The 24,776-nt window shown below is 36.7% G+C and overlaps 1 protein-coding gene across 1 annotated transcript in view; it reads left to right on the forward strand.

The window, feature by feature from the left end:
* LOC129268168 (arylsulfatase I-like) overlaps positions 1–24,776 on the forward strand; it is a 45,074-nt gene that overhangs the window by 783 nt on the left and 19,515 nt on the right. Inside the window, exon 2 of the mRNA XM_064104381.1 lies at positions 23,929–24,088. Within this exon, the coding sequence (XP_063960451.1) occupies positions 23,929–24,088 (160 nt within the window). The remainder of the gene's footprint in view (positions 1–23,928; positions 24,089–24,776) is intronic.

Here is a 24,776-nt window from a genome sequence, read left to right on the forward strand (position 1 = left end):
CGGCCGCCATTTTGAAATCCAAGATGGCCGCCATGCAGAATAATTAAATGTCATTTTTTTTAGTTTTACATGGCATGTGACACTGAAATTTGGCATATAGAGGTATTATGAGGCACTGATTTCAAATATTGCCGGCCCCCAGCAATTTGACCATTTGGTCGGCGGCAAAATGGCCGCCATCTTGAAATCCAAAATGGCCGCCATGATATATTGACGTCCCGTTAAAGACAGCACGTTAGCCATTCTCTGATTGGTCAATTAAGGAAGTCCGATAGTGTGTGTGAGTTACGTGCAGTCTATGTAGTGGGCTCGAGTGGGCTACGTGGCCGTACGCTCGCTATCGTTCGTTTACGACTAATGAGTAATATAGATTCGTGCGAATTAATTTCAGTTGATTTATGGGTTAAAACACATGTAGATCTATTTAATGTTGACGATATCGTGAACAACAGAGAATCTAGCAATACTCGTTAGAGGTACAGGCAAACAGGTATGTGTGCGCGCGTACGAAGTTAGATGCGAGATCAGTCGTTTTTCGAAAATGGAACAGTGCAATTACCACAATTAGAGTACCAAATTCAATCATAAATTCAAGGGAGTAGGGACGCGAGCGCGAGTTCTGCAGCATATCAAACGTGGAGTTGAAATTTGAAAACATATCAACAACATCAACTCGTAGATTTTATTTCCCCATTATAAAAGCATCTATAAGTCTAATTTTAATATGATTTCATTAAATTACAATTTACAATTATTTTTTTATTTGGTGGAAGATTCAATGCACTAAGAGTTAGAAAAACGAAACCTTTTAATTTTAGGGTAGGGTAGATAGGATTATTTAATTTTGTAAAAATATTTTCATCATGATAATCTTTAATATACAAGGCAAAAAGTGTTATAGAAGGCCCTAAATATTGTAATAGAATTTCAAATACAAAAATAAAAATACATTTGATAAATTTCATAAAGCCATTGCAAAACATGATTTTCTTTTTAAGCACATTTAGACATCTACAGAAGTTTGCATAAATGGCAACACGGTTGTCTCTAAGTGTCATATAGACTATATGTCATGGAATGGCAACACAGCTGTCTCTAAATGCTTTATACACTATATGTCAAGAAAATGGCAACACAGCTGTCTCTAATTGTCATATAAACTATATGTCATGAAAATGGCAACACGGCTGTCTCTAATTGTCATAGAAACTATATGTCATGAAAATGGCAACACGGCTGCCTCTAATTATCATATAAACAATATGTCATGAAAATGGCAACACGGCTGTCTCTAACGTTGTCATATAAACTATATGTCAAAAAATGGCAACACAGCTGTCTCTAATTGTCATATACACTATATGTCAAGAAAATGGCAACACGGCTGTCTCTAATTGTCATATACACTATTTGTCAAGAAAATGGCAACACGGCTGTCTCTAATTGTCATATAAACTATATGTCAAGAAAATGGCAACACGGCTGTCTCTAACGTTGTCATATAAACTATATGTCAAAAAATGGCAACACAGCTGTCTCTAATTGTCATATAAACTATATGTCAAAAAATGGCAACACGGCTGCCTCTAATTGTCATATAAACTATATGTCATGAAAATGGCAACACAGCTGTCTCTAATTGTCATATAAACTATATGTCATGAAAATGGCAACACGGCTGTCTCTAATTGTCATAGAAACTATATGTCATGAAAATGGCAACACGGCTGTCTCTAATTGTCATAGAAACTATATGTCATGAAAATGGCAACACGGCTGTCTCTAATTGTCATAGAAACTATATGTCATGAAAATGGCAACACGGCTGCCTCTAATTGTCATATAAACTATATGTCATGAAAATGGCAACACGGCTGTCTCTAACGTTGTCATATAAACTATATGTCAAAAAATGGCAACACAGCTGTCTCTAATTGTCATATACACTATATGTCAAGAAAATGGCAACACGGCTGTCTCTAATTGTCATATACACTATTTGTCAAGAAAATGGCAACACGGCTGTCTCTAATTGTCATATAAACTATATGTCAAGAAAATGGCAACACGGCTGTCTCTAACGTTGTCATATAAACTATATGTCAAAAAATGGCAACACAGCTGTCTCTAATTGTCATATAAACTATATGTCAAAAAATGGCAACACGGCTGCCTCTAATTGTCATATAAACTATATGTCATGAAAAATGGCAACACAGCTGTCTCTAATTGTCATATAAACTATATGTCATGAAAATGGCAACACGGCTGTCTCTAATTGTCATAGAAACTATATGTCATGAAAATGGCAACACGGCTGCCTCTAATTGTCATATAAACTATATGTCATGAAAATGGCAACACGGCTGCCTCTAATTGTCATATACACTATATGTCAAGAAAATGGCAACACGGCTGTCTCTAATTGTCATATAAACTATATGTCATGAAAATGGCAACACGGCTGCCTCTATTATTGTCATATAAACTATATGTCAAAAAATGGCAACACAGCTGTCTCTAATTGTCATATACACTATATGTCAAGAAAATGGCAACACGGCTGTCTCTAATTGTCATATAAACTATATGTCAAGAAAATGGCAACACGGCTGTCTCTAACGTTGTCATATAAACTATATGTCAAAAAATGGCAACACAGCTGTCTCTAATTGTCATATAAACTATATGTCAAAAAATGGCAACACGGCTGCCTCTAATTGTCATATAAACTATATGTCAAAAAATGGCAACACGGCTGCCTCTAATTGTCATATAAACTATATGTCATGAAAATGGCAACACAGCTGTCTCTAATTGTCATATAAACTATATGTCATGAAAATGGCAACGCGGCTGTCTCTAATTGTCATATAAACTATATGTCATGAAAATGGCAACACGGCTGCCTCTATTATTGTCATATAAACTATCAGCCGTGTTGCCATTTTCATGACATATATTATATGTCATGAAAATGGCAACACGGCTGTCTCTAATTGTCATATAAACTATATGTCATGAAAATGGCAACACAGCTGTCTCTAAATGCTTTATACACTATTTTTTGAAGTGGACTTGTCCTTTAAGTAGTCAATTGATGGCTTTCAACCAGGATTATCTATTGTTAATTCCTACCCCAAAGCAGGATATAAAGCTGAATGTACTATAGTCCTTGAAGTGCTAATTGGTTTTCTGCTAAAAGTAATCCCTCTTTTGATACTAGAAATACTAATTGTAATGACTTTGGGTTTGCAAAGTATATAATTACCGTGAAGAGACTGCCTATATAATAATTACAGTTGAAGATACTAATATCTCAAATTCATTAGTATCATAACCGCGTTTCAATTTGCATGGCAGTTATATAGTCAATATAACATGAAAGGATGCTCCCGGCTGAAGATATATATCTAAATAAGTAGAGTAAAATTCACAGCCTAGAGCAAAATGCTTTTTTATCAGAATCGGATAACAAATAATGAAGTTATTGAATTTTAAAATTTAGCAATATAGTGATATGCACTTCGTCATAAATAGGCCTATTTATTATGTGGGCTGCGGATATGATGTCACATCCCCACTTTTCGTTTTCTTATTACTTGAAATCATAATTGCTTCTATAATTTTTCATCCATGCGTAAATGATGCGTCTCCATTTGATGAAAATAAGTTCCAGCAATTGATAAATTAATGCACTTAATCATTTTGTCAGCAGTGTTGCCATTTTCATGACATATAGACATTTAGAGACAGCCCTGCATGTTGCCATTTTTCATGACATATATTATAGTCTATATGACATTTAGAGACAGCCGTGTTGCCATTTTCATGACATAATAGTCTATATGACATAGAGACAGCCGTGTTGCCATTTTCATGACATATTTATATGACAATTAGAGACAGCCGTGTTGCCATTTTCTTGACATAGTGTATAAAGCATTTAGAGACAGCTGTGTTGCCATTTTCATGACATATAGTCTATGACATTTAGAGACAGCCCTGTTGCCATTTTGTCTATTTAGAGACAGCTGTGTTGCCATTTTCATAAAATATATTATTATGACATTTAGAGACAGCCGCGTTGCCATATTTTCATGACATAATAGGGCTAGTCTATATGCACTTTTAGAGACAGCCGTGTTGCCATTTTCATAGTTATAGAGTCATATATTATAATATAATCTTCAGTTAATGCACTATAATTATGTTTACCTTATAAGTAGCATATTTAAGTCTATCACTATAAAACGGTCCATTTTCCCATAGCACACGTTTTAATAACATTTCGAAAAGGTCTCATTTATGTTTTCCAAATAATGTTTTGTAATAACGTTTTTATAACATTAATAAAACATTTCAATCATACGCTTAATATTTGAATAATGTTTTGACAAAAAATTGTTTATGCTAAAAGAAAATAGTGTTTTTGAAACATCGTTATAACGTTTCCCAAAAAGCAAAAAACGTTTTGATAACATGCATTTTAAAACTATTATTGCTAAACGTTATATAAAAGAAAGTTTCCCTATAACCATACATAGATATAACCATACATTTTGACATTTTAAAAATGTTTTCATAGCATTTACCTATAATATATAATATATTAATGTTATAATATTCTTAGAATGTTTTTGTGCTAGCTGGGTTTATCTTCTCCATGCATTTCGATCTCTATTTGATATGCGGTACTTTTTATATAGGTGTGTTATTTATTAGATTCTCATATTTTATCAATATCGCGAATTACCATCAAGGTTTTAGAAGATAGTGTATCTGATATAGATTTTTTTTTAAACTTACCGTCATTGTCATATGAAAGCAAAACAAATTGTGAAGGGAAAGTTTATGAAGGAGAATGTTTTACAGTCCTTAAAGGAATGAAACAAAATAAATCACCAGGGAATGACGGACTGACCGTAGAGGTTTTTTTTACTACATTCTGGACAGAAAAAAAAGATATATTACTAGGGGCCTTTAACGAGGCTTTTAAAACAGGAGAACTAACTGCATCACAAAAACAAGCTGTGGTCATTCTGATTGCCAAAGATGGGAAGGACCCTCATTTACTTAAGAATTACAGGCCAATATCATTAATAAATATTGATTATAAAATTCTGTCTAAAGTCTTGGCAACAAGATTAAAAGATGTTTTAGAAGACATTAGTTCAGTAGATCAAATAGGTTTTATGAACGGGAGAACTATTGGAGAAGCAATCAGAATAATATAGGGCGTAATATTTTATTTTATGTTTAAAAATACTGACACATAATATAAGGTATATAGGGAGGTTAAAGGTATTTTGTTTGGAAAGGAGGAAATAAAACAAATCATGTATGCAGATAACATGACCCTTTTTGTTCAAGATGAAGATTCAATTAGAAAAGTCAAATTAGGTTTATTAGAGAATTTGGAAATATTTCAGGATTTGGTGTTAATAAGGATAAAACAAAAGTTCTCTTGATTGGGGCTTTACAAGGAAAATCTTATGAAATACCTTTCGGCCAGAGAGTGGATTTTGTTAAGATATTAGGGGTGTTTTTTTTCTTCGAACAATGAAGTAAAAGAAATTTTGAATTACAAAGAAATATCAAGTAAAACAAAAAAACTTTTAGGTTGGTGGAAACAGAGGGATTTGACGTTGATGGGTAAAATATACAGTTACTAAAGTTATTTATATATTCAAAATTCATATACACAGCATCCCTCATGCCAGTTCCAAAATGGGTTTATGAGGATTTAGAAAAGATAACTTTTGAGTTCCTGTGGGGTGGAAGTAATAAAATTAAAAGAAATACGATGTATCTGGATTACCATTTGGGAGGTCTGAAAATGATGAATTTTGAACTGTTAATAAAAGCACAGAGAGTTATGTGAGTCAAAAAACTTATGGAAACTAACGAAATGAAATGGAAGTTATATTTTTAATCACGCTACACAACATGTAGGCGGAAGTTTCATTTTTCTTGTGACTATTTACTTGACCTTTTGAATTTAACATTACCAAAGTTCTATACAGATCTTCTGGAAGTGTGGATAGAAACGAGGAATTTCCAGCAGAAATATGAACCTTACATAGGAAATGAAATAATGTTTAATAATAAATTCATACGAGTTAACGGAAAGTGTGTATTTGACAGCAAGCTTTTTGACAAAAAAATATATAGATTGAACCACATAATGGATAATGACGGAAATGTAAGATCTCATGGATACTTTCAACGACGAGGATTACAATCCAATGACATTGGATTGATTGGCAAGATCTATGGTACACTTCCGGTCAGCTGGAAGAGAAATATGAGAACAGATAGAGACACAATTCCTGATGATCCTGACATAGTTTTTTTATTAGGTAAAAATGTTGTAGCAATAAATGATATTGCATCAAAAAAACTTTGTACAACATTTCTTTACCAGAAAGCAATAACACCTGAAGTATTCACAAGACTAAAGTGTAACTATAATTTATACCGTCTTTCAGATAAAGATAAAATATTTTTAAAAGAATAAGGCAATGTACATTAAACAGCCGACTTATATAGAGAGTTCCAATTTAAATTAATACACGGAATCATTTATACAAATCAGCATTTGCATTTATTTGGGAAAGTTGATTCTAATCTGTGTAGCTACTGTAAAAAAGAAAAAGAGACTTATCGTCATTTATTTTTTCAATGCGAAAAAGCAAAATTAATATGGAGAGACTTCGAGAATATTTTTTACTTTGTTTCTTTCACCAATCTTACTTGGGAAGACACATTTTGGGGGATAAATTAAGCAGATCAAGGAAAAGAAAAATCGGTTAATCACTTTATAATCCTTGTAAAGTATTTGGTTTTCAGTGGTAGAGAAAACAATTCAGAAATAGTTTTAAATAAGATTAAAAGTAAATTAAAAGAAGATGAATTTGAAGAAAGAAAATTGGCATTAAATAGAAATAAATACCCCCTTCACTTAAGAAAATAGGAATGATGGGAGGAGTTTTGGGAGAGCTAGATGTGCAAAAAACAAAAACAAAATGAAAATAAATAAATTAAAAATATAAAATAAATAAATGATAAATAAGTGAAAAATAAAATAAGAATAAATGAAATAAATAACATGTGTGTATAATAACGATAATGAATAAAGTATTTTTTTTCAATGAATGCTTATAGGTATATGAGAGTATATTTCATTAATATATATATATGTACATATATACATATATTTTGTTCATTCTTACCATTCAGAGAAGGAAGGAAAACGTTTTTTCCACCCCCACACGAGTAGAACGGGAAGGTTGTGACGACGAAGGGCATGGGAGGGGGGGTTATGGGGAGGGGTAGAGGCCTAGAGGGTAGGGGGGACACATGCCTGGGGTTGGGAGGGGGTTTGTATTGTTTTGTTTTGCTTCCGTGTTTTTTTTTTTTTTTTTCTTGCTTCTTGGCTATTTTCAAACTCCTTGATATAAACAACAAAGGGTCGGGAGGGGGGGGGGGGGTGGTAGGTAGGGTTCGGGCCTGAGGCTGATGTTGTTATAGGATATGAAATATTTGAGGAATGAGGCCAAGGTGTGGGGAGGGGGGTATGGAAAATCCTTGTTAATGGCTTCAATTCGACTAGGTTGTATTAATGATTGGTTTTGTGTATTTGGAAAATCTGTTATGTTGTGAATATTTTGACACTATAAAAAAAAATTGAGTACGTTGAGTTTTATTAGGTTTTATTGTAACACTAAAGGAAAAAAGAGAAAATGTAAAGTGTTAATTATATGAGTTTACAATGTATTCATAATTTGTAAAGATATATTGTATTTGATGTATGTATTTTATTTTGATTATGACATGTATGAATTGAAGTTGTTGACAAATAAAAACTTCTTAATACAAAAAAAAAACACCACTCGAATAAGAAGACTGTCGTTATATTGTAAATATCATCCACTAACGTAGAAAACAAAATCGGTTAGCTCTAGTGCAACGAGCCACGAGTCTGATACACAAAAAATTGTATCTTCGGCGACGTGCATGAAATATGTTCTTTTATTACGACTGGTACCGAAGTCTATAGTCTGACCATTGATTGAGCGTGAGCGCGCGCGTCACAGTATGGGTCAAAAAGTTGTTTTTCTTCGCTAGATACATCCATTCGTCCTGTTGTCCAATTCAGAATTCCTTGGAGAATCTTTCATTTGCAGTTGTGTGATATTAAAATTAGGAAAACCACCTGAATACGGTGATAGCGAACCTGTGAAGATCGTTTCAATTACTATCTTGCAAATAACGGTGGCCCAGTGTATAGTCCGTACGTACATGCACAGGATATACGTCCTTAACCGACCAATCAGAGAATGGCTAACGTGCTGTCTTTAACGGGACGTATATATTGTCACTCATTTTCTCGAGTTTTATATGAACTGCGGTATTGAAATTTGGCATATAGGCTTAATTTGGGGTGCTGATTTCAAATATTGCCGGCCCCAAGTGATTTGACCATCGGGTCGGCCGCCATTTTGAAATCCAAGATGGCCGCCATGAGAAATCATTAATGTCATTTTCTTGAGTTTTACATGACGTGTGACACTGAAATTTGGTATGTTGGGGTATTTTTAGGCACTGATTTCAAATATTGCCTGCCCCCAGCAATTTGACCACTTGGTCAGCGGCTAACTGGCCGCCATTTTGAAATCCAAGATGGCCGCCATGAAAAATCATTAAATGTCATTTTCTTGAGTTTTACATGATATGTGACACTAAAAATTTGGCATATAGGCTTAATTCGGTGTGCTGATTTCAAATATTGCCGGCCCCAAGTGATTTGACCATCGGGTCGGCCGCCATTTTGAAATCCAAGATGGCCGCCATGAAAAATCATTGAACTCATTTTCTTGAATTTTACATAATATGTGCCACTGAAATTTGTAGTATATTGGTATCTGGGTGAGTTCATTAAAAAAATTGCTGGCTCCAAGCAATCTGACAATTGGTCGGCGGAAAAATAACCGTCATCTTGAATTCGAAGCTGGCTGCCATAGAAATATTGAAATTATTTCGTTGAGTTTTATATGATCTGCGGTATTGCACTTTGACATATAGAAGTAGTGTCGGGAGCTTATTTCAAATATTGCTGGCCCTCAGCGATCTGATCCCCTGAGTCAGGGTTATACGGGCCAAAGATATTCATTCGAGCCAACCCATTTAATTCTCAATTTTTAATTTTGATATTGCTGATTGACAAAAATGAATGAATATGATTGATAATCTAACACTGATTCTAGGGAGGGTAACTTTACTGAACTTCCTTTTTTCAAATTGGGAAGATATATCACCACTTTGGAACTATTTTTATACTGGCGGAAGAAGTACTGCCTCTTTACTGTCTCAGGTGATGAATTTTATCCTGTCAGGTGTAGTCTTCATAAATGCCGATTTATTTTTAAAATGAGCTGGTCGAGGTACCCTTTTCTGGTCAGATATAGAATGTCAGACATATATTCTATCCACTGGACAGGTAGTAAACATTCAATTCTCGAATTTGATCCTTATTTTTTTTTAGAGCGCCTCTTTAACACAAAAGTCTATAGGAAATGTTTTAGGAAATTTAGGCCCGTGATACCTCAGGTGTCACGCGCGTAAAACATTCCCCATAGACTTGTGTGTTAAAATGGCACTTAATTTCATTCATAAAAAAATAAATGTGAAATTAGAGGGTCGAATGTTTACTACCTTTGGATAGGATATATATCTGACATTCCATATCTGACCAGAGAAGGTATCATAGCCAGCTCATTTTAAAAATAAATCGCCATTTATGAAGATAACTATGATGGGATCAAATTCATCAACTGAAACAGTAAAATAGCCCCAATTCTTCCGCCAGTCAAAAAATAGTTCCAAATCATTGATATATCTTCCCAATTTGGGCAAAGGAAGTTCAGCAGTTACCATTTTTAGAATCAGTGTTAGATTTTGAATCATATTCATACACTTTTGTCAATCAGCAATATCAAATTGAAAATATTCGAATGGGTTGGGTCGAACGAATATCTTTAGCCCTCCTGATGTATAATTAGGCTCATGGCACCCTCAGCTGCAAAATGGCAGCCATCTTGAAATCCAAGATGGCTGCCATAAAAAAATCATTAAAAAAAATCAAGTATCATAATTATAACGAAGGTATTATTTTGAAATTTGGCATCTTGGGGTATTGACATTTCCCCCAAGTAATCTGTCCAATAGATATGCTGCAAAATGGCCACCATCTTGAAAATTCGTTAAAATCATTTTCTTGAGTTCTAAATAATTTGAGGCACTGCATTTTAGACATACAGGCAGGTTTTGGCCTGCTGGTTTTAGAATATTGCTGCCCCAGTGATTGATCCACCGGGTCAGCTGAAAATGACCGCCACTTTGAAATCTAACATGGCTACTACGAAATATATTTCAAAAATGTTTTCCTGAATTCTACATTACCTGTGACACTGTAAATTGGTACTATGAAGCAAAAACTTGTATTGTATGTCAATTTCAAATATGGATAGATAATGAACATAATTATAACACATAACACACCTTATCTGCCATTTTAAATCACACAACATAATGGGGCTGCTGCTCGTACAGTATATGACGTCACAAATCAAAAACTTGAAATTCTAATATCTTTGATGGATTTACCAATATCCTTTTTATATCATATTTTCTTGTGTTTTTACATCAAACTTTTGTCCGGGGTGAACTTTCCTTTTTAATGGATAGAGCAACGTCCGATGTGGTGCTGCTAAGTTGCTGCCGGGCTCATGATCTCCAGTTTATGGGCGAAATAAATTTTCGGAGCATTTCTGTTACTGAATTCTATTTTGAACAATAAAAAAGTATTATTATCATCCATCATTAATATTAATTTCATCATCATCATCATCATCTTACCACTATATAACCATCAGTACTTCAAGTCTGGAGCAGTTTTCTTCTTGTCGATTTGTAATAAAATATCGCAATTATTGGAGCAATATTCTGAAACCAGCTGGCCAAAAACCTGCCTGTATGTCTAAAATGCAGTGCCTCAAATTATTAAAAACCAAGAAAATGATTTTAATGAATTTTCATGACAGTCGATCCACTCTAGATTTCAAAAAGGTGGCCATTTTGCAGCATATCTATTGGACAGATTACTGGGGGCAATTTCGATAACCCTAGATGCCAAATTTTAAAATATGTTACGTGATACTAGATAAAATGATTTATTTTTCAATGATTTTTTTTCATGGCTGCCATCTTGGATTTCAAGATGGCTGACATTTTGCTTCTGACTAAAGGGGATCAGATTGCTGAGGGCCAGCAATATTTGAAATAAGCACCCCGCACTCCGTCAATATGTCAAAGTGAAATACTGCAGATCATATGAAACTCAAAGAAATAATTTACAGCCTCTCAACAGAAATGATTGTTCCGGATGGTTATTATTCAACCAAAGCCACCTCAAATGTGTAACTGCAGAAGAAGCTAGCTGGTTTGCGTATTTATGGTGCTTCATACTTACGTAACATCTATATCAGCAATTAAGGGTGCCAAAGTATTATAATCCTTGCAACGGACAAAGATGTGGTTGTGTTGGATTTGTTTTCAGTGCCAATACAATGGGTTTTACTCACCATTATAATGTTGTACATCATTCAAACTTGGTAACCATATTGGAATTCAAAATAGCATCTATTATGTTTTTTTCATTGATCAAGGATGCAAAGATCAAGTTTTTCTCCAAATTCAAAGTGTTACAGGCCATACGTAAGACTTGAGCAAATTATCTTTCATGGCGGCCATCTTGTATTTCAAAATGGCAACCAAACAGGGGTCTGACAATAATCAGTGCCTAAATATATGCCTATATGACAACTTTCAGGGCCTGAGTTCATATAAAACTCAAGACAATTATCATTACTTTTAATTCATGGCGGTCATTTTGCCGAAACCCGGTGGTTACATTGCTGGTGGCCGGCAAAAATCAGTGCCACGTACTTCTGTATGCCAAATTTTGGTGTCATATATAATGTAAAATCCAAGAAAATTATTTTGATATGGTTTTTCATGGCAGCCATATCTTGCCGCTGAACTGATGGTCAGATCACTTATGGCTGGCAATATTTGAAATCAGCACCCGAAAATAGGTACTCTATTTGCCAAAGTTCAGAGCACATGTAAAATTCAAGAAAATGATTTTTAGTGATTTTCATGGCGGCCATCTTAGATTTCAAGATTGCAGCTGACCTGGTGGTAAGACTATTGAAATAAGTGCCCTAAACTACACCTACACTGTATATGCTAAATTTCAATACCATAGCTCATACAAAACTAGAGAAAATTATTGCAACGAAATTTCATGGCGGCCATCTTGGATTTTAAGATGGTTGCCGTTTTGCTGCTGACCTGGAGGTCAAATTGCTGGGGGCCGGCAATATTTGAAATCAGCACGCCGAATTAAGCCTATATGCCAAATTTCAGTGTCACATATCATGTAAAACTCAAGAAAATGACATTTAATGATTTTTCATGGCGGCCATCTTGGATTTCAAAATGGCGGCCATTTAGCCGCTGACCAAGTGGTCGAATTGCTGGGGGCAGGCAATATTTGAAATCAGTGCCTAAAAATACCCCAACATACCAAATTTCAGTGTCACACGTCATGTAAAACTCAAGAAAATGACATTAATGATTTCTCATGGCGGCCATCTTGGATTTCAAAATGGCGGCCGACCCTATGGTCAAATCACTTGGGGCCGGCAATATTTGAAATCAGCACCCAAAATTAAGCCTATATGCCAAATTTCAATACCGCAGTTCATATAAAACTCGAGAAAATGATTGCAATAATATATCATGGCGGCCATCTTGGATTTCAAGATGGCGGCCATTTTGCCGCCGACCAAATGGTCAAATTGCTGGGGGCTGGCAATATTTGAAATCAGTGCCTCAAAATACCCCTATATGCCAAATTTCAGTGTCACATGCCATGTAAAACTCAAGAAAATGACATTTGATGATTTTTCATGGCGGCCATCTTGGATTTCAAAATGGCGGCCGACCCGATGGTCAAATCGCTTGGGGCCGGCAATTTTTTAAATCAGCGCCCAAAAATACCCCTGTATGCCAATTTTCACACTTTCTGCCAGATCCGAGCATCTTTTTCACATATCTACTGGACTAATATGAATTTTGCTTCCACGCTGCGCGCGGTTAAATGATAATATTGAAGTTCTCCATTGTTTCCCCCACCCTTTCTCTAACCCTGTTTTTCCACCTCAGCTATATGTGTTTCTTGCCAGTTAAAGTTCGAATGTATACATTAGGGCATGGAATTAGAGTAAGGTTAGGCCGAAGTATATGAAGTTATCTTTTTTTTTTATTGATTGCGGAACTTCTGGACGGGTTGGCCCTGGGCGGGTAAAATCTTTATATCAATTTCTGCCGTCACCTCCATAAAGTCAACTTCTGCTTTTCAGCTCATCACTAAACAACCATAATTTTGGGGCAAACAGGTTCCTAATTTAAAAAGAGGAAGGTATAAAATTTGTGTCGTATTAGATAGAAAAGTACAATATTTATTTTCAAATTCTATTAAACCTCATGTCATTTCCCTGCACATTCATCTCCTGTCCTGTTTTGCGCACTCAGTTTGAAATTTTGAATGACACTTAGGGTTCTTTATAATTCAAAATGAAGCGCTTCAGGATAAGTCAAAGAAATTAGGCATCCTTTTTTATATAATTTCAATGAATCACAGAAGTTTCAAATTTTTGCGCACTATTTTCCTTGTAATGAAGTTCAATAATCTTAGAAAATCAATTGAATTAGACCCGATGGGGTATTAGAGATATCTGCATTTGATGAAACGTCCGCCCTTTGAAACTTCAGAGGATCATTGCTCTGCGCGGGGAGGAATATCTTCCTCCCGGCATATAGACTTCTTCTCCTCTGTTTTGCGAGTTATGCACTGTCGCTAAATTGTTTGTAATCAAATCTGATCTTTCCAAGGGAAGTATTCAATCTATCTTTGAAAATACCCTTTTATCGGGACCCTTTTCATGGCAAAAAAAAAAAAAAAAAAAACGCTTTAGCCTCCGCGCTTCGCGCGGGGTTTGAAGCGCGGGGTTATTATTATTTTAATTTCCTCCATTGTATTCCTTTTTTATGCGTTCGCTCACAATCACTGTTGAACTGAACAAGGTTCATGAAAAAAAGGTTAAAAATCACAATATTGTCAACTGAATTGGAGCTGATATAGATACTAGAGACGAGAGAGACGGCTCCTTTTCATTTTAATTCATGAAACACCAAAATCTTCGTGCGGGAGGGGGAAACTCCCCCTCCCTGGACCCAACCCCTAGGGAGCGCGCTTCGCGCGCTCTGTAAGTGTTGGCACGCTTCGCGTGCGATTACCGCCCCCTCAAAAATGAAATCCTGGCTACGCGGTTGATTGTGAAGGCTTCAAAGTGCAAATCTGCAGGTTTTGGCTGTATATATTGGTGCCATATTGTCAAATTGTAGCGGACTAGTTCGCTATTTTCCAGATCTCCTCTATATATAAAATTATATACACGAGGGGGAATTGTAGCGAACTAGTTCGCTATTTTTTGGATCTCATGATCATACACCAGGCCAGGGGGAATAGTAGCAAACTAGTTCGCTACAATTCCCCCTCGTGTATATAAGTTTATATATAGAGGAGATCTGGAAAATAGCGAACTCGTTCGCTACAATTTCCCGTCGTATATATATATATAAGAGATCCGAAAAATAGCGAACTAGTTCGCTACAATTCTCCCTCGTGTATATAATTTTATATATAGAGGAGATCTGGAAAATAGCGAACTAGTTCGCTACAATTTCCCGTCGTATATATATATATATAGAGGAGATCCGAAAAATATCGAACTAGTTCGCTACAATTCCCCCTCGTGTACATATAGAGGAGATCCGAAAAATAGCGAACTAGTTCGCTACAATTCCCCCTCGTGTATATCATTTTATATATAGAGGAGATCTGGAAAATAGCGAACTAGTTCGCTACAATTTCCCGTCGTATATATATATATATATATATATATATATATAGAGGAGATCCGAAAAATAGCGAACTAGTTCGCTACAATTCCCCCTCGTGTACATATAGAGGAGATCCGAAAAATAGCGAACTAGTTCGCTACAATTTCCCGTCGTATATATATATAGAAGAGATCCGAAAAATAGCGAACTAGTTCGCTACAATTCCCCCTCGTGTATATAATTCTATATATAGAGGAGATCTGGAAAATAGCGAACTAGTTCGCTACAATTTCCCGTCGTATATATATATAGAGAGAGGAGATCCGAAAAATAGCGAACTAGTTCGCTACAATTCCCCCTCGTGTATATATATAGAGGAGATCTGAAAAATTGCGAACTAGTTCGCTACAGTTTGACACGTCGTATAATATAGACTAATACAAGGAGATGGCTACGAATTTCAACGCTTATATACAAGCGTTGAAGATCGCTATATTTGCCATCTATAAAATACCGGGTAGGACTATGGTTAGACCAAAAGCTTCAGTCTCTGTATTTTGGTTGTTCCACTGAACTACGTTGGCTCCCAGTAAAATGTCAGAAATTGTTGAATAAATCCCCAGAAACGACGGTTATTCCTGTCTAGACTATGGTATGCCAATGCTTTATACGGGGACATCCCGATAGACCGCGGGTCCGATAGTCCGCAGTGTGTGTAAAATTATGATCAGATGTATCAAATGTCATCGAGAGGTCCAAAGGTCAAATGATACGAGACCATGGGGTTCTATCAGGTGCAGATCCATAGGGGGCCGAGGGGGAGCTGCCTCACCCCCCCCCCCCCCACCCCCAGCTCAAAAAAAAGAGAGAGAGGAAGATGGGAAAAGAAGAGAATAGAAAAGAGAGTAAGGGGGGAGGAAGGAAGAGAATAAAAAGAGAAAAGAGAGACAGAAAAGACGGGAAAAAGGGAGAAGAAAAGGGGGAAAGAGAAGAGAAAAAAAAGAGAGGAGGGAAAAGGAAAAGAAGAAAAGAAAGGAGAAAGGAAAAGGAGGAAAAAGAAGAAGAAAAAAAGAGGAAGGAAGAGAAGAATATTTAAATAGAGAGGAAGATGGGAATAAAGATAAGAAAAAAGAGAGAGAGAGAGAGGAAGAGGGAAAAGAAGAGAAGAAAAAGAGAGAGGGGGAAGGAGAGGGAGGGAAGAAAAAAAATTAAAAGAGAAAAAGGGGAAAGGAAAGAAAAAGAAAAAAGGGGGAAAGAGAAAAAAGCGGAAGAGGGAAAAGAAAGGAGAAAGAAAAGGGGAAGAAAGAGAATAATATTTAAAAAGAGAGGAAGATGGGAAGAAAGAAAAGAGAGAGAGAGGGGAATAGAGGAAAAGAGAAGAAAAAATGAAAGAGTAAGGGGGGAAGGAAGAGAATAAAAAAGAGAAAAGAGAGAAAGAAAAGACGGGAAAAAATAAAAGAAAAGTGGGAAAGAAAAGATCGGGGAAAAGAGAAGAAAAGGGAGAAAGGAAGACAAGAAAAAAGAGAAGAAAAGGGGAAAATAAACAGAAGAAAAAGAGAGAGAGGAGGAGGAAGGAAAAGAAGAAAAGGGGAGAGGAAGAGGGAGAAAGAAAGAGAGAAAGAAAGAGAAAGGAAGGGGAATGAGGATAAGAGAAAGAAAGAAAGAAAAGGAGATGGGAAACGAAAGAGGGAGATGTAGACCCGGACGTCGATTTGATGTTCGAACTAGGCGGCGCCAAAATGACATTCGAACTATGGGGCGCCGAACTGATGTTTGAACTGGGAGGGGGGCGCGAAATCGATGTTCGAACTATGGGAGCGCCGAATTGATGTTCGATCTAGCGGGGCACCAAATTGATGTTAGAACTAGAAGAGCGCTAATTTGAATTTTGACCATAATGCGACAAATACATGTTTCAGAGGGGGGGGGGAGGGCAAAGTTATATTTCACATGGGGGCGCCAAGTTTATGTTCAACCGAGGGCGCCAAATTGACCTTGAACTTAGGGGGCTTCATGCAAATTCATTTTCGACCGGGGGCGCAGCATTGCTCGTATTGCCTGTTTATAGTGAAATATATGTCCTGCCCAAAAAGCTTAAATTAATGCGGGTGAATTAAAATATCCCGTTTTTACGATAATAGACAAAAACAATGTTTTCGAGTTTTAAGTCTGTTTAGCGAGATAGATATCCTGTTCAGGGTCACAAAAAAGGGTTATTATCAAATTCAGCTCGCACTACGCGCTCGCAATATTTCATCAATGAGGTATGCATCCTCTGCATCAATCCTACATGTAAGTGTTAGTGTTTTTCAAGTCAACATACATAGGCCGATCCACGGGGCAAAGATTTTGCCCCCCCCCCCCGCCCATGGTGGCGCAAAAAAGGGGTAAGAAACAGAAAACGAAGAGAAAAAGGACAAGCTATTAGAATAGGAATTATACCTTAGTCCTTCTTAAGTCAGTATATAAAAAATTGAGCTCGCGCTTCGCGCTGGCATCAATAAATTGTTTAGTTATTTACGCATCCCGACCTCACAGTTTTTTTAACAGAACGAGAAGCACAAGCCGAAAATATTTGATATTCTAACCTGACAACTGAAAATGTATTTTTCATTTCATCATTATAAAAGTTTTCAGCTAGCGCTTCGCGCTCGCATTCATTTCTTAATAGATATGCATCGTGTTCATCATAAAAACTACTAACATAGGCGAATCCAGGGGGCCCGAAGGCCCCTCCCCCTATTGACGGAGCAAATAAATTGGGAAAAACGGGGAAAGAAAGACAAAAAGAAGGGGAAAGATAAAAGGAGGAAGACGAGTAAATAAAATAAGGTCAGGAGAAGACTTGAAAAATAATTTTTTAAATATTTAATGTCACTATATTAAAATTTCGCTCACGCATCACGCTCGCATTGCCTGTTCGATGAGATACATATCTCGGTCAATGTAGGCTGATATATAGTTCAAAAGATCAAGTTTTGAAGTCAATATACAAAACATAATTCAGCTCGGACATCGATCTTTCATTTTTTTGTTTTATTTGCCAATTTATTTTTTTAAGTGCTCTGGAAAATGTCCGTTTTATGGTGTGAATCAACATTTGCAACATTTTGTGCGCTCGCATTATTTGCTATGTAGGCCTACCTTTTGCCTTTTTGTATTTCATATAAGATTATCTAAATATTTCTTTTCAGGTGTCTTGATTCTAAAAAAAAAATGAAGGCCTATGCTCATGCTGTGCTCTCGCATTTTGCCGAGTTATGTACACCTATACTGTATATTAATTCTATAACAAACTACTTAAATCCCCCCCCCCCATTTAAACATTTCGGATCGCGATTTGCACTCGCGTCATTTGCTAAAAATATATCAACCAATGAATCCTATTCATGATTATAAAAATACTTAAAATTTCCAGTTTTCAGGCCTCATACACTGTCAACAAATTTCACACACTCATTAGGCTTATTAGATTAATAAATATGAAATAAAATTTTTATGAATTCATAATAACTAAATTGTCCCTTTTTCATAAATAAATATCGACACGTTTTAGGAAAAGAAATAGAAGATAGTCATCATTCTTATATGATGACAAAATATCCTTAGGCTTAAAATGTCTTGATCCTAGGTTAAAATAATAATAAAATATCAGCTCACGCTTCGCGCTCGCATCATTTATTTAGTGCTATCCACATCGACGTCACAATTTCCCTATATACAAAGTGCTGTAAATAGTGCTTAAATTGACTCATTTCATATCGGAATTTCAAATATTATTTTCAACTCGCGCTTTGCGATCGCATTATTGATTTTCATGATGAAAAATGAAATGTATTCAGAATGCAGATTCTGTCTAACTCTAAAACACGCGCACGCATGTTTTATTTTTAGATACGCAGCTTGATCTTATTCAAAACGTACTAAAATTATCCAGTTTCAGATCAGAATATCAAAAATTTTCTGCTCGCGCTTTGCGCTCGCATTATGAAGACACTAAAAATTACCCATCCTTTTTCATGATTGACAAAACATGACTCGAGCGTCCTGTTGGGGGGTTTGAAATCTCATCTTTTTAGGTTGGAATATCAAAAATGTTGAGCTCGCGCTACGCGCTCACATTATTTAATCGTTGAAATATATATCGTCTTAATGGCTAACTGCAAAGCGTCCTTAACAGGTCCCTTTTCGACTAGGCCAGAATGCATATTTAAAGGTCAAGTCCACCCCAGAAAAATGTTGATTTGAATAAATAGAGAAAAATCAAACATGAATAACGCTGAAAACTTCATCAAAATCGGATGTAAAATAAGTTATGACATTTTAAAGTTTCGCTTATTTTTCAAAAAAACAGTTCTATGCTCAACTCAGTGATATGCAAATGAGAGAGTCGATGATGTCACTCACTCACTATTTCTTTTGTTTTCTATTGTTTGAATAATACAATATTTCAATTTTTATGAATTCGACAATTAGGACCCCCTTGCTTGAACCACAAAATGTTTAAATAATTGAATTACATGTGTTCAGGGAGGAATGAAACTTTGTTTCACATGACAATGACGAGAAAATCAAAATATTTCATATTTCACATAATAAAATACAAAAGAAATAGTGAGTGGGTGATGTCATCGGTCCCCTCATTTGCATACCGACCAGGATGTGCATATAAATGTTTTGAAAAATTAAGCAAAACTTTAAAATGTTATGAGTTATGTTAACTTTCTTTTTTTACCTCCGATTTTGATGAAATTTTCAGTGTTATGTTTGTTTAATTTTTCACTTTCTATTCAAAGCAACTTTTTGTTGGGGTGGGCTTGTCCTTTAACACTTCTGATCGCGCTTCGCGCTCATGGTAATTATCTAGTTACATAACGCGTTCTGTTCAGGTTCACAAACATTGCCCAGAATTTTCAATTTTCTGGACAAAATACATGAAATTTCATTTTTTTTTAGCTTGCATAGGGCTTATGAGATTATTACACATTTATGTTGTTTATAAAGTAAAGCTAGGAAATGACTGTTAGGACATGGGCGTTTTGCCCCCCCCCCCCAAAAAAAAAAAAAGTAAATAAAAGAAAAAAGAGAGAAAAGGAAAGGGATTAGGATGAAATATGATATTATTTTCCAAATATTATGTCAAAATCTATCACAACCTTGTATTTTTGTAATAAAAATGTCAGCATATTTGCTTGCTCGCTTCGCTCACTGGAAACTTCTTATTAATTTTATGCGATACGCCATATCGAGCCCCCTCAAAATTGTTGGCTCATTACGCCACTGGAACAACCCCTTCAAAGAAACCAAACAAAACAAATCAACATTGAGCGGCCGATCGGGGAAAATATGGGTGAAAAAATTCGCCCCCTCATTTGCGGAAGCTGGGTCCTCCCCCGGAATCAGGCTTTCAGGATAAAATACATTTAAAAAAATAAAAAAATCAGATCGCGTTTCGCGTTCTCATTATATATTTAGGCCTTGTGAAATACCTCAATGTGTTTTTTTTTTATAAAATCTCAGATATTCTTTAACTTCTACCCCCTCCCCATTTCATTGATTGTTGTTATCTTGGTGCCCTCTACAAAAGTTCAACAAGACCCCCCCCCCTCCTGCACCCATGCTGAATAAATACGCCACTAATGAGGAGAATGAGTCGATTGCTTCGAGATTGCATTATTCACAAGAAGCTATCATTAATATTATTGAAGGCTGTTCTAAAACAACTAGCAAAGAAACTACACCTCCCGTTCACACAATATTCTAGTAGGGCCTACTCTCGTGAGTAATTAATCCAAATTGAACCCCCCCCCCCAAATCGCTCGCGCTTCGCGCTCCCATTGATATTTCATTATTATATTCATGGATTTTTTTTTAAAGAACACATTAAAAGAGTGGTCTTTAATTGGCTTTTTAAAATGTGATTATAAGATAATTCAAAATCAATTTAAGGCACTTAAGTTAGCCTGGCTGGAAGGGAGTGGGCGCAATTTTTCGAAAAGTACACATGGGCGCCAAGAATCAGGTCAAATTTGGGCCCCCCTTCTCACCAAATCCTGGATCCGCGCCTGGGTTCTATAACAATAACCAAATTAGGGCAATCATCCACTGACAACTACTTCAAGGAAAATATGATCCCCATATTTTTACCGCCGGGGACTGTAACCCCCAGAAATTTACCCTCGAGACAATTATCCCGGATAATTACCCTTAGCCTTTAAAATGCCATCGACGTGACGACATGGCGTGATACTTTATCTTGCCATGTATGATTAATAAGCTTATTATTTCGACATGGCGATATATTCTATCTTGTCAAGTCAATATGTCGACATGGCGAGATCTGAAGTGTACAAGTCCCGGCGAGAATCCCGATATATCGCCATGTTGACATATAACTTGTTACAAGTCGACTTTGCAAGATAAAATATCTCACCATGTTGACGTATAACTTTTATATGAGGACTTGGCAGGTATCTCGCCATGCCGACATAATAAGCTTATCTAGTCGATATGGCAAGATAAAGTATCTCGCCATGTCGTCAAGTCAGTGGCATTTGAAAGGCTCTGTACTAGGGGTAATTGGCGTCTAGAGGGTAAATTTCCGGGGGGGGGGGGGGGGGTTACAGTCACCGACGATAAAAATATGGGGATAATATTTTCCTTGAAGTAGTTGTCAGGGGGCGATTGTCCATTCGGTCATCGTTATAGAACCCCATGGACTCGTATCATTGACCGTTTGACCTCTTGACCTCTTGATGACATTGGATCTCACTATATCCTGATCATAATTTTACACACACCGCGGACTATCGGACCCGCGGACTATCGGACCCGCGGTCTATCGGAACCCGCGGTCTATCGGACCCGCGGTCTATCGGGCTGTAACCCTTTATACAGCACCCGGGGGGGGGGGGGGCCACTTACATTGACTAGTGAATACCATGCGTGACCAAAAAAACTTGAAAAAAGATGTCTTTTTCCCGGGGGGGGGGGCACTCAGTATATAATAATGCATAGACTTATTATGTGCCGCGGAGGGGACCCCCATTTTTACACTCAAATTCCGTTCCAAGGCATAGCATTTTTGTCTTATTGAGAAAAAGAACAAAGAAAGCCGCTCCAAAGCATAGCAGTTTCTTATCGAGAAAAAAGAAGAAAGAAATCCGCTCCAAAGCTTCGCATATTTCCCGTTTCGCCGTTCCAGCCATATTGATCTGCTACAGTGAGCCGCAATTTTGGTGAAAAGCGGCCGCAGAGCGCTGTACGTCCGACCATCTCATCTGCGCTAGCGCACCCGGAGCCCGGGCTAGCTGCATGCCATAGCTGCACGCACGTATGCCCGTTCCATAGGGATGAGTACGCACTCAGGCGACCCGTTCCAAGGACCCCCGTTTTCACAAACATTTGTAGTTCCGAAGCCCGTTCCGAGGACCCTCCTTTTTACAATAAGCCCGCTCCAAGGCCCCCGTTTTTTGTCTCGCCTGCGGCACATACCTACTACTTTTTTGGTCGAGTGCCCCCCCCCCCGGGGTCTTTTTCAAGATAGGGCACATTACGTACGTAACGTAAATTGTAATAAGGGTGTCAAAAACACTAAAATAATGAAAAAAGGGTATCTATTTTCGATAGGAAAGCTACGTGTTTAGCAACTTTAGGGTCAAATTTGCGAGGGTATAAAAAATCAAGACTAAAATGTTTTATAAAGGATGTACTTTTTGCCCCAAGAGTCAACACCACGTGTTCAGAGTACGATTTGCCGGAGTGGGGCTGTAATGTAATAAACCCAATGGTGTAGGTAAAGGTAAAACCGACGTCCGTGACATAACAATTGAAATATCGCTGTACTTGGTTAGGGGTTCAATTTAGGGAATACTTGCCAATAGTATAGTTTTGTTTCCAATACTTGTTAAGGGTAGGGTTTCACATGCCAATACTTGTTAAGGGGTGCACTTTCAGAATGTGGAAAATACGTGTTAAGGGTGCTTTTTGAGATCTCTTGGTTGTGCATGGTATCCACTCGTCAATGGAAGTGCCCCCCCCCCCCCCCCCCCCCGGCACAGCACAATTTAAAATATCACTTTTGTAACCAAAAATACGAATTTCCATACAGTTGCAATTTATGTTTCATATTAAAGTAACTTGGGAGTAATTTTTGTATTCACCAGAGCGCTCGAAAACTTGAATTTTGGGCATATTTTTGTGTAGGCCCTCTATTGGTGGAAAGTGATATGGCAAGACAATTGTCATTTTTCAATTTCTATTTTAATTAAGAAAAATTAATTTAAAGAATCAAATTTACTTAAGAGTAAAGTTATATGATGAATAGCTGTAATGGAAACTGACAGTGTCAAAAAATCAAGCATTTGTCCCAAAGAAAAAGAGAAAATAAACCAAACAGCTTATCCAACACACAGGGAGTAGCAACAGAGAACAAGGTTATATATGTATCATAACCACCTTCATAGAATGAGTGACAAACCAGCAACTTCACATTCATCTGCGTGTACCGCCAAAAAACCTGAAACTTCCGCCCCCGAGATTTCTACTTCTAAAAGATCTAGCCCTGAATCATGTAAATGGGATACAACTTCATTTCCGACATTTCTACGCTATCGATTTCATTTTTAAACAAGAATTCTTCAAAAAAATTAGAAAATATTATAAAAAGACGGGGGAGACTCGCCCGATGTTTACGCCACCATCTTGTTTCCTATTGTTCTTCCCCAACGTTACGGACGCGTGCGTCAGTAAAGTCAGATAAAGTCCCAGCTGTTGATAATAATATCCAAGGCCTCTGGAGTGCATAGATCTTGTAATATTTTTGCTATACAAGAATTATTTAATATTATTGTTATGAATTCTCCATAATCCTACTCCATATGTTCATTCCCGCAGGGTTGGAACGATGTTAGCTTCCACGGTTCATCACAGATTCCGACTCCTAATATTGATGCTCTGGCACAAGAGGGCGTCATTCTCACCAATTATTATGTGACGTATGTCTGCACTCCAACAAGAAGTGCGCTCATGACCGGTAGACATCCTATCCATACAGGTTTGCTATAAATGCAGATGATGAACATTTAGAAGGGCAATAGTAAAAAATATATATACAGGTTTGTTGTTAAAGGGGTACTCCAAGCTGATAACAATATGATTTGAACAGATGACGAAAAATCAGACAAACAGAATACTGAAAATTTTATCAAAATCAGACATGGAATAATGAAGTTATGACATTTTAAAGATTTGCACTATTTAGTTTCCAGGGCAATTTGAGCATTTTAGGGGCTGAATTGCCCCCAGCCCCGTGTAATTTAAGAGCGACTTTAAGAAAGACTGGTGATCCTTTCTTGTGTTAAATGGTATATACCAAAATGTTCATTGGCGATGGTTTAGAGCGTAAGAAAGGATCACCAGTCACTCTTAAAGTCGCTCTTAACTTGCAAACAGCTTTATGATACGGCCCCCAGGTTTGTTAGTAAAGGGGTACCCAAGGCTGATAACAGTATGATTTGAACAGATAAAGAAAAATCAGACATACAAAACACTAAAAATATATGGAATAACAAAGTTATGAAATTTTAAAGATTTGCATTATTTCGGTAAAACAGATGCATTAAAAGAAATGATCATGAAAGTTTTTAGCTATGCCCCTGTGGGCTTTGCAGGCTATTTATCACAACTTACTGCCCAAATCTGAAACATTGCAATGAATGGAGATTTCCAGGACTCCTTTATTT

The sequence above is a fragment of the Lytechinus pictus genome, chromosome 9 (genome assembly GCF_037042905.1).
Source record: "Lytechinus pictus isolate F3 Inbred chromosome 9, Lp3.0, whole genome shotgun sequence".
In the NCBI taxonomy this organism is placed as follows: domain Eukaryota; kingdom Metazoa; phylum Echinodermata; class Echinoidea; order Temnopleuroida; family Toxopneustidae; genus Lytechinus; species Lytechinus pictus.